General features: G+C 40.9%; 1 protein-coding gene across 1 annotated transcript in view; it reads left to right on the plus strand.

Annotated features, from left to right (window-relative positions):
• The window catches only part of ttn.2 (titin, tandem duplicate 2), a 206,363-nt gene that overhangs the window by 21,237 nt on the left and 167,309 nt on the right, over positions 1-17,817 (plus strand). The window contains 17 exon segments of the mRNA XM_055148379.1: positions 45-311; positions 658-930; positions 1,027-1,290; positions 1,367-1,627; positions 1,717-1,977; positions 2,075-2,338; positions 2,427-2,687; positions 3,476-3,736; positions 4,665-4,925; positions 5,373-5,517; positions 5,936-6,104; positions 6,907-7,138; positions 8,513-8,797; positions 8,882-9,007; positions 9,588-9,776; positions 10,557-10,940; positions 11,603-11,647. Coding sequence (XP_055004354.1) covers positions 45-311; positions 658-930; positions 1,027-1,290; positions 1,367-1,627; positions 1,717-1,977; positions 2,075-2,338; positions 2,427-2,687; positions 3,476-3,736; positions 4,665-4,925; positions 5,373-5,517; positions 5,936-6,104; positions 6,907-7,138; positions 8,513-8,797; positions 8,882-9,007; positions 9,588-9,776; positions 10,557-10,940; positions 11,603-11,647 — 3,948 coding nt within the window.

Genomic DNA, 17,817 nt, shown 5'->3' on the forward strand with positions numbered 1-17,817 from the left:
GCGTAATATAGAACACTTGAATAATCATTTTATCTCTCGATCAGGTGCTGCACTTGAGATGGTCAAACCCATGGAGAACATTGAAGTGCCTGAGACCTACGCTGGAGAGTTTGAGGTTGAGGTGTCCCGTGAAGACGTTGAGGGGAGATGGTTCTTTGGAGACAAGGAGCTGTCCCCGAGCAGCAAACACATCATGACATCACGCAGAGGGAGACACACTCTGTCTGTGAAAGACGTGAAGAAGCAGGACCAGGGAAAATATACCTTTGTGTGTGGAGATCTGAGGACCAGCGCCTCCCTCAAGATGAAAGGTAAGGAAACAGACCAAGGGTTTATGGTTCTCTGAGTGCAATAAATATGAAAAATCTATACATGTACATTTCCTGTGTACATTATAAAATTAATCAAACTTAATCGAGATCAAGATTCACTTATTTCTAATTGTCAGTTATATGCTACAGGCTTTTTAATCAAGAGATCCACACCCAATCCTTTGTTAATAAAAACACGTGGTTTAGAGCAGACCTCAGGCATTGAATATGTAGATTCAAAATCAGCATTTATCAACATGAGCATTCACTTTGTTTGCCTGTATTTTGCTCTTGGTTTGATCCATTTAAATTTATAGATTTTAATAATAACTTGTTCTCTTATCAGTTCGCCCCGTGACACTGATGCAGCCCCTGAGCGACCTGACTGTGTGTGAGGGCGACATCGCTCAGCTGGAGGTGCGTTTCTCTCAGGAGAACGTGGAGGGCACCTGGATGAAGAACGGCCAGGCCCTGTCCGCCTCTGACCGTGTGCACATTGTCATCGACAAAGTCATCCACAAGCTGCTGGTGGAGAATGTCAACAGGGAGGACGCAGCTCAGTACTCCTTTGTGGTCCCTGCCCAGGAGATCTCCACTTCATGCAAGCTCTATGTTCAGAGTAAGACACAAATACAGGATGTAACTTCTTTTATAGGAAATGTATATTATATGGAAATGTATATGTTTATAATGATTGTATTTCTTTCTCTCACAGCCATTGACATTGTGATTCCACTGAAAGACGTTTCTTCCATTGAGGGAACTAAAGCTGTTCTGGAAGCTAAGATTTCTGCTCAGGATGTCAGTTCTGTAAAATGGTATCACAATGATAAGCAGATCACTGCCAGTGAAAGGGTCCAGATGGTTGCCAAGGGCTCCAAGCAGCGTCTGGTCTTCACCAGGACATTTGCTTCAGACAAGGGTCGCTACAAACTGGTGGTTGGGAAGGTCGACACCAGCTGCAACCTGTCTGTTGAAGGTATACTTTATATTTGTTTGTCTTAAATGTAGGAGCCAACTTCAAACACTGATTTGTATGTGTTGGTTCTTTGCAGAGGTGCGCATTGTGAGGAACATGGAAAATAAAGTGTGCTCTGAGTCACAGAATGTGACATTTGAGGTTGAGGTGTCTCATGCTGGCATTGACCCAGCCTGGACCTTCAAGAACCAGCAGCTTAAAGCTGGACCCAAATACAAGATGGAAACCAAGGGCAAAGTCCACTTTTTGACTGTCATGGACACCATGAAAGATGAGGAGGGACAGTACACCTTCCACGCTGGAGAGAAGACATCCACTGCTACACTCACTGTCTCTGGTATGGACATCTACAATTTACATCTAAAACATTCCTTTCTATGTCTAATGTAGGAGCAGTTCTAAATTTGTTCTCTTTTTTTCCACTAGGTGGTGCCATCACCCGTCCCCTGCAGGATGTGACAGTGGCTGAATCCCAGACTGCTGTCTTTGAATGTGAGGTGGCTAATGCTAACGCTGAGGGCAAGTGGATGAAGGAGGGCCATCTCGTGGACTTCAATGAGAATGTGATCAGTGAAGTCGATGGAGCAGTCAGACGCTTGGTCATTGTCATCACCAGACCCCAGGATGTGGGAGAGTACACTTATCAGGTGGCAAACTCCAAAACCACCGCTAACCTCAAGGTGGAGGGTAAGCAGCAACTTGCAATTACACTTAGTGTAATTAAGAATTAAGTATTTCTTTAGTAACAACTGTGATTGAAAAACATGTTGTATTTAATCTTTAGCTGTGAAGATCAAGAAAACTCTGAGAAACCAAACTGTGACTGAGACCCAGGATGCACTGTTCATCCTGGAGCTGACCCACCCTGATGTGAAGGGAACTCAGTGGATCAGAAACGGTGTGGAGCTCCAGAATAATGACAAATATGAGATCACCACTGAAGGCATCGTCCACACTCTCCGAGTCAAGCACTGCAACACCCAAGATGAGTCCGTCTACTCTTTCAAGTTAGGAAAACTGTCTGCCAACGCCAGGCTGAATGTTGAGAGTGAGTATTTCAGTTTTTTTTTTTAACCACTTGGCATTTAATATGAAATAATACTGTAGATTCCAACTATATATTTGTCTCTCTGCAGCCATCAAGATAGTTAAGAAAATCAAGGATGTCAATGCGCTGCTGGACTCCACTGCTTCCTTTGAGCTGAGTCTGTCTCATGACAACATCCCGGTCACATGGCTGTTCAACGGCAAAGAGCTCAAATCCAGCGATAGATGCAAGATTCAGGCCGAAAGGAAAGCTCACAAACTTATCCTGCAGAATGTGGACAACAGCAACGCAGGAGAGTACACGGCTGTGGTGGGACATCTGCAGTGCAGCGCTTCGCTCACTGTGGAGTGTAAGTGTTTACAAGAGTCATTGATATTTGAACCTACTGTATTTTCTGGGCTATTAGGCACGCTCTTAAGCCTCTAACCCCATCAAAAAACGACAGCACCCTATACACGAATCCACTCCGGTGTCCCAGCACGACTTCAGTAAACAACAAAGCCGCACCACCCGCAGAACACGCAAACACACACGGAGCAGACAGCGACCGCACAGCGACCGCACAGCGAAACACACCCATAGCCACACTCCACTCATCACTCCACGCCGACGAGGAACGGAACGAAGGAACAAACCGAAAACACGAGTCCAATGTGCCACTTCTAGACACGACTGAACAACTGAGTCACTGCGAACACGCCGACAATCCAGCAGCCCCAGACAGTACCCTCCCTACTCTATGTGCCACAATTGAACAAAGCTCAGAGTCACCGTGAATGCGCCAAACAAAGTCCGACTGACCCATTGAACTGTTGTGTTTCGTTTAAAGTCCAGTGCAGTTTATTTGTGAAAAAAGTTCGAAAATAGACTATTTAATGACAGTGCGCCTTATAATCCAGAGCGACTAATAGCCCGGAAAATACGGTACATTACAAAAGTAGTATTTCGTGCTTTTATTTACTCCTTTATCGACCAAGAACAGTTGACTTGACTTTGTTATTTGTCAGTTAGTTACACAAAATCATGAATTTTATTTTTATTTCAAGTCCATTAAACCTATGCTAGAGTTTCCTTTTTTGCACTGTATTCCCTGTGCTTGTATACTATTTATCACGCATGATATTCATTCATTTTCAGCTCTTCGTGTGACTAAGCCTCTGAAGAACGTGGAGGTGGTTGAGACCCAGAGCGCCACGTTCGAGTGTGAGGTGTCCCACTTCAACGTGCCGACCACGTGGCTGAAGAACGGCGTGGAGATCGAGATGAGCGAGAAGTTCCGCATCGTGGTGCAGGGCAAACTGCACCAGCTGAAGATCCTGAACACCAGCCGGGACGACTCTGCAGAATACACGTTTGTCTGTGGAAACGACAGAGTCTCTGCCACGCTTACTGTCAGCCGTAAGAAGTCATTCATTATCAAAAAGAAGCAATAAATGTCACTAATAATTAACATAAAGCAATAACTGAGAATGTTTTGCTTTTGATCTTTGGTAACAGATTAATTTGGAATCTAAATCCCTTTGCAAAATTTTAATAATTGTTTTCAGTAGTCCCCCCTAACACTAAATTTAAATAATGCATGTCGCAAAAAAATAATTTTGATACCGCTAGATTTTTTTTTTTTTTTTTTTTGAATGAAGGAATTGAAGGATGTGTTTTAAATTCTCCCAAATCATTAAAGGCTTGAAACAGGTCAACAGTGTGCTGGAGTTATTTAAAAGGGTATTTTACATAGGAGTTACATCCATTATCCATTCATTACTATAAATACTATACTATCTTCCATGAACCTTGCATAGAAGTAGATTTTTAAATTTATTCTGTAATAGCGCCATAACATTTCTATCTAATGCTGCATTCTAATGATCTATTGAGGTAACGATTAATTAGTACAGGCCTATAATGTTGGAAAGCACATCCATAATTCATTCATTCAAGCAGTAAAAATTAAAATAAATGCAGCGTTTTGTTTTTCTTTTTTCTCCTGCCAACCGAGTTTTAAACTTGGCTCAACAATTTCACAGACAGTTATCGAAACACTTTAGTGATTAGTGTATCTATTTATGAAACAAAGCCACCAAGACACATAAGACAGATAGCAACCTATTAACCTTTCCAGGTTATAACTGGAAAGACATCTGATATAGGGAATATATATATACACACGCCGCTGTGTGAAGCCCACAGAACCCTTGATGTAAGCACTTTTGTGCAGCTGTTTATCTTGGTCTGTCACCGAGTAAGAACCAGCCCAATGCCCAGCCCCCATGTGTACTATTTTTATCGCACCTATCTTATATAAACATTTATTTGTCTTTTTCCATAGCTGTCCTGATCACGTCTATGCTGAAAGACCTGAACGCCCAAGAGAGAGACACCATCACTTTCGAGGTAACCGTTAACTACGAGGGTATCACATACAAGTGGCTGAAAAACGGCGTGGAAATCAAATCATCGGACAGGTGTCAAGTTCGCACCAAGGAGCTCACCCACTCGCTGACCATACGAAATGTGCACTTCGGAGATGGAGGAGCTTACCAGTTTGTGTCCGGGTCAGCCGTCTCCTCTGCCAACCTCTTTGTGGAAGGTAAGGGCAGAAATAGACTAGACCAGGCTAGTGATTTCAATCTGTAGTATTGATACTTTGCAGTGAAACCATGTTTGCATAGGGAGGTTCTGCATGCATGTCAGTGGCAGAATGGTCAGCAGTTACCATGGTGACACAAAGCACTCATGAGCAAGCAGTGTCAAAAAAGTTTTAAAATACTGTGAAAACTAACACAGGAAAAAATACATAATTGGATTTAAACAACACATTTTCAGGAGCCTGTGAGAGGGACTTTTTTTAACTGTACAAATCATTTTACCTGTTGAAGTTCTAACTAAATCTAAGTTCTTTCTGGTCAGATTGTGTTGACAAAAAGCTCAGATTGAAGTCTAACTTCAGACAGAGCAATGCCTACAGTTAACATCACACCTGAGGGAATGCTGATGCTGCAAAAGATCAATAAAATTACACCGTCTCCTCTTTTAGCTCGCCTTATTGAATTCACCAAGAAAATCAAGGACATTAAAATCACTGAGAAGAAGAAGGCCATATTTGAATGTGAGATCTCTGAGCCCAACGCCCAGGTCATGTGGATGAAAGATGGACAAGAACTGGACATGTCTGAGGAGAGGTAGATATCACTTCTTCTTTTTTATGTAGTTTAAAGGGCAAATATTACTCTTTTTTTCTGATCTATCTTATGATTTTTCCTTGTCAAAAACTTACCTGGAGATGTGTTTTGTTTCATTAACACGTTTAACACACAAACCCTGACCTGGACTTTCCAATCCCCACTGAGCAAAAGGTAAAATGAGCTGTTTAAAAACTACAGCTTCATGATATCACAAGGTGGAACAGAGCATTTTAACTGAGCATTTTGACAGAATAATAATAATGGGTTAGTCAAATATATGAGAATGAAACAAAACCCAACTCCCCAGGTCTGTTTTTGATAAGGTAACAACATTTTAACATGGCTTAAGAGTCAATTTTGTGTAATGTAGGACCTTTAAATGAAATTCTACTGATCCCACTTGTAATTTTTGCAGGTACACTGTGACAGCTGAGAAGTATGTCCATCGCCTGATGATCCAAACCGTGCGCATGTCCGACGCCGGCGAGTACTCAGTCGTGGCCGGATCCAGCGTGTCGAAGGCCCATCTTGTCGTGGAGGGTCGTGATGTTCGCATTTCTGAACCAGCTCAGAAAGAAATCACTGTAAGTACATCATCCGTATGTAATGTTATGTGGAAGTAACAATTCTAATCGATATTAGAAACTAGATACTCATTTGAGCAAGTATTGATACAGCTAAAAAATTCTGGCTTTCTTGAACACTTTGTATGACTTTATCCTTGTATGGCTTTATCAGAACAACAAGAGAAAGAGAAAGAACTATGATTTTGTACCTGAAAATTACTTTCTATTACTAAAAAAAGGAGCATTTTCTATCGTCATTGTGATATTGTTCTCAGCAATGAGTACTGATTGAAAGTCTTAGTGTCAAAATTGAGTTTGAAATTTTTGTATTGTGACAGCATTAGTTCCCTCGTTTGCTTACTGAAAGTTGTATTTCAGTTGATTTGTACATGTTTTGATAACCCTACATTGTTCTGAGTGCTCAAAAAACTTCCTTCCCCGACCACATCACTGTACATTCTTGAATTTTTTGCGATAAAAAGATTCAGACTCTTGAGTATACATGCAAGGTAAAAAAAAACAAAGTTGCATAGCCATTTTCAACAGTAAAAACACAAACATAAAAATCAGCTGCTTGCTATGGTGAAATGTTGTTGTGATGGCGCTCTGAAGGAGGAGCAACTTAGCATGGAGAGCAAAGACAAGGGCAGCTCAGAGCGTCAAAAACAAAACTTGTTCATATTGTTTTTTTGGGCGAATATAGCATTTCCAAAACAAAACAAACATGTAGTGTGTTAGGGATTAATACCCAATAGAATTCTTGACAATGGCCTTAAAATGAGCAAATTGTGATCTAAAAACCTGTGTTGTTTCGTGGTAGGTCCTAGAGAAACACAGAGCCACTTTTGAGTTCGAGGTGAATGAGGAGGACATTGAGGGCAGATGGTTGAAAAATGGCGTGGAGATCCAGTTCTCCATGGAACAACGCTTCCACTACGTGTGCATCAGGAAACTCCACCGCCTCACCATCTCAGAGACCTTCAGGAGTGACGCTGGAGAATACACTTTTATTGCTGGCAAGAACCGAAGCACCATGCATCTCAGAGTCAACCGTAAGTCTGAAGAAAAATACATAAAGATCTCAAAATGCATATGGCAGGTTTTACTACTCATTTCATTAAAATGTAACATAATATTTAAAGCTACCATTTGTAAGTCTGTTTAAGTTTTGGCCTTTATTCTGGCTCTTGTGTGGTCTCTGGTCTTCTTCTGCCAGGCCAAAGATGGCACACTGTCAGACTTAAGTAACGTAGACACCATCTAGTGGTGGTATGTGAGAATACAACTGGGCCGGGTCGACCAATCTAATTACATTTGGTTGCTTTAAGATTAATTCCATAACTGTTAACTAGCAACCAAACTGTAAACGAATCCCAAAACTCTTCTATCTGTCAGAATAGATTATTTGAGAAATAAAAATTACACCTTTATTTTCGTAAATGAAAGTTTTAACTGGTGGAAAAAAGTATTACTTAGGTGTAAATTGGCCTCACATTTTGGATTGAATTTTGTTTATTGATTGATTATAGGTAGAGAGATTCCTTTTTAGGAATCAGCTGCTACTACACACTACTAGTAATGAATTAAACTTTTTTCCTAGTGAAGTAAAACTACCGTATTTTTCAGACTACAAGTTGCTCTGGAGTATAAGTCGCACCATCTAAAAAATGCATAATGAAGAAGAAAAAAAACATATATAAGTCGCACTTTTTGGGGGAAATTTATTTTATAAAATCAGAGACCAGGAACCTATATTTCATATTGAAAGGCAAGTTCTAGTAATAACAATAGAACAAAGAACAACAGACTGTGAACGTCACATATGAACAGTTCTTCAGATAACTATATCACTAAATCTTTCTTCATTTTCGGTGTCACTTCTGAGCAACTATTCGACCTCCAGAGTTAAACGGAGTGCCGCTTCCTCTTCTGTGTCGCTGTCGTCAAACTCAGCATCAGTTCCAGTTAGAATTATTCTGGCCTTTCTGAATCCCGACAGGATGGTTTTGGTTGTCACTAAAGTCCAGGGTTTGTTGAAAGTTTCATGGTGCACCCTACCGGTTGTCACAAGTTTCTCGCTCACCCCAAACTTTCTTTCTGCTGCTCAATTACTGTTTTTGGCTGCCGATTTCGTTACTTGCAGCAGGACAATGGCTGTTTCTGCAAGAGACATGGGCAGTAAAGGGTGAAGTGACAGTGGTCCAGAAGTAATAGGAGTAGTAGACACTGGCACACAAGCCTAGAGCGCCCTCTCAAGGCTGTCAGTGTGAAAATTTTAATATATAAGTCGCAGGACCACCCAAACCATGAGAAAAAGTCCGACTTATAGTTTGAATATAAAACCTATAAATATAAAATATAAAAACCTGTCATATGTACTTCAGTAGGGTATGAATTGTAAATATTTTTGTCCAATATTCCCTCAGTGCCAGAGCCTCCTCAGATCGTGCGTCACATGGAGTCCCAGTCAGTGGAGGCCGGTAAGCCCGTTCGCTTCTCTGTGGCGGTGAGTGGCCTGCCCCAGCCACAGGTCTCATGGTACAAGAACTCCCAGGCTCTTTCCCCCGGATTCAAATGCAAATTCCTCCACGACGCCTACGAGCACACCCTGCTGCTCATCGAGGTCTTCCCCGAGGACGCAGCAGAGTACAAATGTGAGGCCAAGAACGACTACGGAGCAGCCAGCAGCGTCGCAACACTTAACGTAGAAGGTAAAAGAAATCAAAAATTTAAAAAGGCTGTACATCAAATATAAAGGATCAGGATGCTAACTTTGATATTGTTGTCTTGTTTAGTGTCCGAGGTGGTGTCCCCAGATTCCGCTGCTCCTGTGGCTCCCCCAGTGGTCATTTCACCCATCAGCAACACCTCAGCACGTGAAGGTGAACCAGCTCGCTTCCAGTGCAGAGTCCGTGGAGATGGTAAGATTTGAAATTTCTCAAAGAATTCTGAAGGAAATTTATACACATACAACAGCATAAACCATAACTGACTTTGTGATCCTGAACATAACTCTAAGAACAGAAAATATCTGCCTTTGCAAATGTCTCCAGGGAGAAAACAGGTGTTAACAGGACTAATAGGGAAGCAGGCCTAAAGCAGGAATAAAACAGATCTAAACTTAAACTAGCATTTGTAATTAGACTGACCAACCAGTCCCTGTTGTATTCTCATATTTCACCATTCGTTGCTATCTGCATTACTTCTGTCTAATGGTGTGCCAACTTTAGCCTGAGAGAAGAAGAGCAGAGAGGAAGGGGGGGAACAGATTTCATGTCCGCCATCTACTGGATGAAAAAAAAATCAAATAAGCTTATGGATGGTAGCTTTAAATCAAGTCTATAACTGTATCAAGCCAGAACTAACATAGAAGGAAACCACAACTATTAAAAAGAAAGGCTCAATTAAAAAAAATAAAATAACATAATAATGATAATGATAATAATGTTGTGATTTATGTTGGTAAACCACACTCACCATCGTTGGTTTTGTATTGGACAGATGTGAAGATCTGCTGGTTCCACAAGGAGAAGGAGATCAAGCAGTCGGAATTCTTCAGGATGTCCCAGTTTGATGACAGCTGCCAGTTGGAGATCTCCAGAGTCTACCACGAGGACGAGGGCGAGTACCGCTGCACAGCCACCAACTCTGCTGGAACTGTGTCCTGCTCTGCTACACTCACAATGGAGGGTGAGTATGAGTAACAATCACTTATTTCAAAGCATGGCATCCCATACAAATATCTAACTCTGTATAGTAAATAAAAACATAAAGAGCTTAAATTGTGTTCAGGGATTTAACAGGCAAGGTAAAAGGATTTCCACAGAATATCATGGATGTAACAATATCCTCAAAAGTCTCACAATAAGACTACAAGTCTCTCTCAGCTAAAAAAAAAAAACAGAAGCAGCTACATAGACCAGGATCCTTTGCTCCGTTTCAGTGCAAAAATAACTATTATTAAGCACTTTTAAATCTATATCTTAATTATTTGGATTAAGGCAGAACCAAAGGCTTGTCAAGATATTTTAAAGGCAAAAAGTAGTATATTCACAATTCAACCTCCACAAAATATATGCAATAAATATCATAATGTGAGATGTATCCTGTGAAAATATCATACGGAGAGATTTGAAAATCGTTACATCCTTATAAAATAGTAAAGGAAAGCTGAAAATTGTGTGAGAAATAGTATCCAATTTAGTGTTTCCCATTAATAGAGGAGACTACCACCAGTTTTTTTTTGTTCATTAGAAGCAATAAGTAACATGTGTACACCAAAATTATATTATATTCCATAAAATAATTCAGATATGGAGCACTTACACCACCATAGTCTTAGTATAAACCTGTGAGAAACACTGCCCAGTTATTTAAAACAAATATTGGAAACTCACACCACACCAGCATTCTGACCTTTGTATTTTTATGTAAATGCTGCATGTGAAACAGCCAACCTCTTGCTTTCAGGGAAAAAAGACACTGCAGAGAGCGAGTGGCATGTTTCCACCAGTCTCACAAGTCTTAAGAAACCTTCTCTAGGCCAAAAGCCGGTCTTCATTCAGCCTATCAGCAGCTGCACAGTGGTGCATGGAGAAGTGGCTCGCTTCCATGCATGTGTGTCAGGCATGCCCAAGCCAGAAGTGACTTGGTTTCACAACAGGCAGCCAGTGAAGGCCACCAAAAACCTGGTGTTTCACTTTGATGAGATGACAAACATAGCCACTCTGATCATAGTGGATGCTTTCCCTGAGCATGCAGGCCTGTACACGTGCAGAGCGGTCAATAACGCAGGAGAGGCCGCCTGCTCTGCCACTCTCACCATAACCAAAGAGCAGCAAGTGGTAGAAGAAGGTAACATCTGGGACGCGTGACTGCAACCAATTCCCCTAAATCTTCACCTTGACCTTTTGACTTTTGTGTTTTGTTTTGTTTTTAATCGATCACATTTTGTCTTTACAGGCTAGAATCACATTTGAGGGATTTCCTGAACCTAATTATTATTATTTCAGTTGAATTTATTTATGTTTTTACACATACAATATGCTATTACTGCCAAAAGAATAAAAAAATCGGTACTAATGGATACTAAAACTAATATACTACACTTGAACAAGTATCGATACTGCAAAAAAAATCACATAAACAGGACAAAATGTTTAAAATTTTTTTGCATTTCTGCTTTATCAGAACAAGTATAAGTCCCATATTATATCGTGACAGTACTATCTCAATTGGGACAAACTTTTAACCAATTCAGGACATCCCTCAAGCTACCTGTTGTGTTTACTAAGTTTACATTTATTCACCAGAGTCCACCACTCTTTTGTGTTCCTGGGTTTTTCAGTGCTGTATCACTCCCCACAAATACTAAATTTCTGTGAATTTTGTTGAGTTTTCAAAATAACAACACAATTTCTTTTTAACTTCATCTTTCTCCCCCTTTTTTCTCTGTCAAGATATCTTTCTTTAGCCGAGAATTAATTCATTTTTTCTTTTCTTTTTCTTTTTTGCAGTGACCCGTGTTCAACAGACTGAAACTAAGGTGGAAGAAGTCAAAGGTAAGACCAAGTTTGTTTCTTGACCACTGCCCAGAAATATTGCTCCTTGTTTTTATGTGTTGAGAAAGGGACTGTTTAACAAAATGAAATGTTCTGTGGGTTCTATTGCCTCTAATGGTAATATGTACTAGCAGGTTATGATGATCTAAATGTTAACTTGTATTATATGAATTTGATGACAGTGTGCAGGAGCATGCTTAACTCATTTCGATTAAGTCGGACTGCACCCACTGACTGCTTATTGAGATAAAATGTTGAACTGTCCCTTTATGTCCCACCCCAAAGTCGTATTGCATGTTATTGTTCAAGTCTTGACCAATACATTCTTCTTTTCAGTGCCTTATAATGTATTGATGACACTTCATGTTTATTGCCTAGTCCAAATGTGCTTGAAGCGGTTTTTGACACTTGCAAATTGCATCCAATAGGTTATATGTTTTGGCATGAAAGGTCTTAAATTCCCACAAAAAGATATGATGTATTATGATATCTTTTAAAGACTCTAGATTGAAGAATTCTTTAAAAGATATGATTTATAATGATCCTCCTGCAAAATATTTTGTAGCCTGGCTTGCAGATAGTGGGATGTGATTCCTGTGGTTTGCATTGTAAATAACACAACTATATTAGTTCGAATAAACGCCTTCTCACCCAATTCGCGGCTTAAAATGGTCTGTTTGGGAACATAAGATGTAATGTTTTGTGCATCATTTATGTCCTAAGTTTAAGGATTAGAAAGGGCGTTTATTCCTCTGTCTGCAAGTCAGGTAAAGAATATTGTAGCATAAAGCGAAAGTAGTTCTAAAAAAAAGCAGCCCATCTTGGTTTATGCTTTTTCTATTTATCTTAAAATCATTTGTTTTGAAGAAATTTCCACAGACGAAGAATCTAAACTTCCTGCAGGTTTCAATTATAAAGAATCGAGTCTTGCGTTTATTCGAACAAATATGGTGAGTCAAATTATTTCTTTTTGCATTGTGACTTGCTGCATGCCTATGATAATTCTATCTCTCTTTCACTTGAGGCTCTGCTCATCTGACAGCTGTTTCTTTCTATTTTCAGAGCTTCCCAGCGCTGATCCCTCATGTCATCTGAGTGGAGCCGTGTATGACAGCAGTGCCCCCTCTGAGAATATGACACCTTTGTTCACAGAAAAACTTAAGTTCCAATCAGTTGTTGAGGGAGAAATAGCAGAATTAAAATGCAAATTAGTTGCTTTTCCACCACCCTCACTTTTGTGGTTTCATAACAACCGACCAGTCCGCAAAGAACGAAGACGCAGGATTTTTTCTGACAGTAAACTACACATGCATTCTACATGTTTAGTTATTGATGGTATTAAGGAGAAAGACTCTGGAAGTTACAAGGTAATGGCGATAAATACAGAGGGTTCTGCAGAGTCTACAGCATCACTTTTGGTGTCACTAAGGGAAGAGCAGTCTGTCAGCTATTTGGGTTCTGCCAAGCGGTCTGCAAAAAGCACGTCACAGTGAGGATGTAATGACAGAGCAGAAGACGGAGAGAAAGTTCAAGGTGGAGCTTAGATGTGTTGGGTCTCCATTTGATAGAACGTCAAAGGCTCATCATGGAAGGTCCCGGTCCAAAACTTCTCTTGTCCGAACTGTGTTGTTTAGTTCTGCTACTGGTGCTTTGCCAAAAGAAAAGGAGGTAGCCAAAGAGCACAAAAATTTGGAAACAGCCTCTGAGCGTGCCCCATCCCCTCCACCTATGTTTGATAGATCAGATCGCTTTAATGATAGATTTAGTGATATCTACTGTGATAGGCGCACAGGCGCCAGGTTCAGTGACAAATTTAGTGACAGATGCAGTGATCGCTATAGTGATAGGTTCAGTGATACTGATAGTCTTCACAATGAGGTAAGAACAAAACTAACAACTCTCCAAAAAGCAGTCAAACAAAGAAAGAGACTCTCTATTTCAACTATGTCTTCATCTGAGTTTGATGGCGAGTCAGTAATTAGTGAGCCCACTTATTCAGAGTACATGGAGAGGATAAGGAGTAAACATGCCGCTTTACATGAAGCCCAGCTATCTAGCAGACTGTCAGATTCAGGAGATGGTAGCAGAGAAATTCATGTTCAACCAAGAAGCAGGGATTCTTCTGAGACTCGCGTAAGGCATTCTTTTGAGCCACAATCAAGAACAAGAGTAATTCAGCTGATGAAAGGTGAGTTATTGCCACAGGCAGAGAAGAAAGAGGGTGAGATGGAGCACACATATAGGAGTTTTATTCAAAGTAAAGAAGATATGGACTTCAAAGTAATGTCGAGTGTTCGTCATCATGAGGCTTCTGCACAGATTACAACTGTGGAAGTCCCATACTCTGAAAATGTGACATCACAAGCACAACTATTGCCCACATATATCACATCTTCACAGAATGTTAACTTAACTCAAACTGGAACAACAAATGTAGAAATGGCAGCAAGAACCACATTTGGTGAACAAGAAAAGATGAGGGCTCAGTATGGAGAGGCTTTGGAAGTTGAACGCATGGAGCATGGAGATAAACTTCTGGCTCAAAGAATTACAAAATGGCAGCAAGGAGAAAGAATGTCTGAAGATGAGAGATTTCACTCAGAAACTGACCTGCCTTTGCCAGCTGAGCCACCATATATGGAGCCCGAAGGTATCATACAGCAGAAAGTGGTGGAGAAGAAAGAAAGTGGTCTTACTGAGGCAGTTTATCATCATAAATCACCAAGAATGATAAGGTCAGGTGATAATGAAACTAGTACAGCAACTCATCCTAGATCTCCCAAAATTAACGTTAGACCAGAAGACCCTGAATTTGAACTTCCAGTCTTGCAATCACAACTACCATCCAGGACGACAGAAGTGGCTGAGTCACCATCAAGAACAAGAGCTAGAGCAGAAGCCAGAATGAGAGACTCACCGAGATTAAGGCTAGCCAAGAAAGACCATTTTGTCGGTGAAGGAGTAATATCCCAAGAAATCACTGAACAAAAGGATGTTTATGAAGAAGAATACACTAGCGAGTCACTGAGAGCTCATTATGAAAAAGAACTAGAGGCTGAGCGCTTGGAGTGTGAGGAAAAACTCCTGGCTCTTAGAATCAGAAAATGGCAACAAGGCATGATTATATCAGAAGAAGATAACTTTCACCCTGAAACAGATCTCCCTATGCCAGCAGATGCACCGTACATGGAGCCTGAAGGTCAAGTCTACGCTCAGGAGGAGATGGTGAAGAAAGAGCAAGTGAAGGCAACTGAGAATGTTCCTACTCCTACTTTCCATAAATCACCAAAAATGAAAACCCGAGCTGAAGAGTTTGAGAGTGAAGTGAGTGTAAAACAACTTCCAAAATCTCCAAGAGTCAAATCTAGAATATCAGAGCAGACAATTCAGGCGTCCCCAAGAGCTAGAGCAAGACAAGAACGGTTTGAAAAAATGAAACATCATGAAATGCAGCTGTCAAGAGAAAACATCTCTGAGCTCAGTGATAGTGCCCAATTTGGCAGTGAAGAGGAAGCACTTAATGAAAGAATTATGAAGTGGCAGCAGGATGTTTATATGGAACAACAAGGCACTGTCAAACTGGAACCTGGCTGGGCAGAAAGCTGTCCAACATTTCAGACTGAGGCTGAAGCAGGAAGAGGTGTCCATGAGCCAACAGAAGCAACCAAAGCTGAAGCTATACAAAGAAAAATGACTACCTCAGAGAATGTTGCCATTAGTCGTGAAGTTCCTTTCCAAAATCTTGGGGATACTCCAGAGTGGCCTAGTACAGAGCTGCCTACAGAGGGCCGTGAAACTAGGCTGGAGAAGGACAGTGAATACCTTGTGAGTGAACAAGAAGCAATGGCCCAGCGTATTTTGAAATGGCAAAAAGATGAAGTCACAGAACTTGAGTCAGAGTGGCCTGTAGATCCTCAAGGGAAGCAGCTTTTTGAAGTCACTGAAAGAATCCATTCTGTGACTCTGCCCGATACAGTTTCTAGTCAGTTTCCATCTGTTCCTTATGAAAAACAACTCCAAACAGAGATGTCTTCACCCACTTTCCAAACGTCTTATGGCGCAGGCCTACATCAAGATGTAAAAGCAGCAGTTTCTCTTGAAGCCTTGCAAGCAGGAAGACCCGATGCAATTTCCAGGCAGTTTCCATCTCTCCCTTATGAAAAACAATTCCAACCAGAGGCCTCTTCAACCACTCTCCAGACTTCTTATGGTGCAGGTGTACATCAAGATGTAAAAGCAACACCTTCTAATGAAGTTTTGCAAGCAACAGGGCCCAATATAGTTTCCAGTCAGGTTCCATCTCTCCCTTATAGAAAACAAATCCAAACAGAGGCCTCTTTAATCACTTCTCAGACTTCTTATGGTGCAGGTGTATATCAAGATGTAAAAGCAACACCTGAAACTGTGCCAACCACCCAGCCTCTGTTATCCATGTCACACTTGTCATCTGCATCAGGAATTGCAGATCAGTCCACAAATCAAGAATCTTTATTGGTTCAAAAACACGCTCCCACTCACCCACTTCACACCATGCCCCCTGAAGAAATGCAATATGCAGCTCCTGCTAAACCCTTCAGACAATCATTTCCAACTGCAAAAGAAGCTGAGCCGCAATCTGAGGAATATACTATGCTTGTAGATAAAGCTAGCCTCCAGCGTTTTCAATATGAAGTAAAGGAAGAGGGAAGGATGAAAGAGGAGGTTGAACAATCAAGAGAGGTCGCTCATAGAAGACTACTGAAGGATAATGCAAGTGAGCTAGAAGTCAGTGCTGGAGTAAAAGAAAGTGGTGGCACAGACATTAAAACAGACACAAAAATAAATATATCTTTAAAGGAAAATGTCCAACCTACGGAGTCTAACGCAGTAAGTGGCAAACCAAGTATAAATGGAAAAGCTCCAGTATTTGTGAAAGAGCTGTCACCATTAAAAGCAAGCATTGGTGAGATGTCGGAGTTTTGCTGCCAATTTCGAGGTGAACCTATACCCACAGTCAACTGGATCAAAGATGGCCAACCATTAGCCTATGACCCAGACTATGATATAATTACTAAATCTAACTACTCAAAGCTGACTGTCTTCTACCCAACCACAGACCATGTAGGTACATACGAATGTATTCTTACTAATAAGTATGGCAAAGTCATCTCCACTGCCACTCTTGAGGTTTCAGAGGAAAAAGTGATGAGAGCATTTGCGGACAAACAGGAAGTTATTGTTACACATGAAGTAGATGAAACAACAGAAAAGCTAGAGAGGAACGTAGACAATGAAGTTGTGTCTTATACAGAGACCGGAAAGGCAACTCTACAGGTTCCTCAAGTTGTTATTCAAAAACAACGCCTCTCAGATGACTCTTTCTCTTCTTCACCGGTTGAAATTCGAATTATTGCTGCCACTCCTGTTCCCGAGATGGCAGAGAATGCAAGTCAAGCTGTCTCCCCTGCTGAAAAGCCCTCAGAAGTACCCACTGATGACAGCACATCTCAGATAAAACACAAATTTACTTTCTCCTTCGATGTGGCCCCTGAAGCTCCTAATGTTGTCCATGACTTGGAAAACATAACATGCTCTGAAGGAAACACAGCATTCTTAGAACGCGCAATTTCAGGAGAACCAACTCCAGAAGTCTCCTACACTGCCGATGTATCATTTCAAGCTGCTAAACCAGGACAGTTTTCAAGTGAAAGTGAAACCATTCATGATAAAGAGAAAAGAGCAACTGGTTTATCTGAAGGTATAGCAGTTGTGGGGACAGCCACAATTTCTCACACAGATGCAGTTAAATCTGAAGAAAAAACTCAGCACTTACCACTGGAAACCTCTCGCATGGCTCAAAAATCAAGGTCTGCTCTTTCTCGGGAGTCCCAGGGTTTGTCTGGCTGCGGTTTAGCGTCATCAGCTGCTGTGATAAATGTTTCTCAGATTAAACAAACATTTGAGTCTGATTCACAAATTGGGTCAATGGCTTCACCATCTTCTGACGAGCAAACAAAGGAAACACTGTTCCCCAAAGAGTTTATTCCTGAGGTGCTGGAATTCTCTGACCAGCAAAAACAGATCATTATGCCTGAACCTGGTCCAGTTGGTGAAGGTATTCATACTGTTTCAGAAGAAAATATTCCATTGCCTCTTACCTCTTTTGAGAAGTCTGCAGAACCAACAAGGCT

The sequence above is a fragment of the Boleophthalmus pectinirostris genome, unplaced genomic scaffold (assembly GCF_026225935.1).
Source record: "Boleophthalmus pectinirostris isolate CB_2022bp ecotype Guang Dong unplaced genomic scaffold, ASM2622593v1 HiC_scaffold_1, whole genome shotgun sequence".
Classification (NCBI taxonomy): domain Eukaryota; kingdom Metazoa; phylum Chordata; class Actinopteri; order Gobiiformes; family Gobiidae; genus Boleophthalmus; species Boleophthalmus pectinirostris.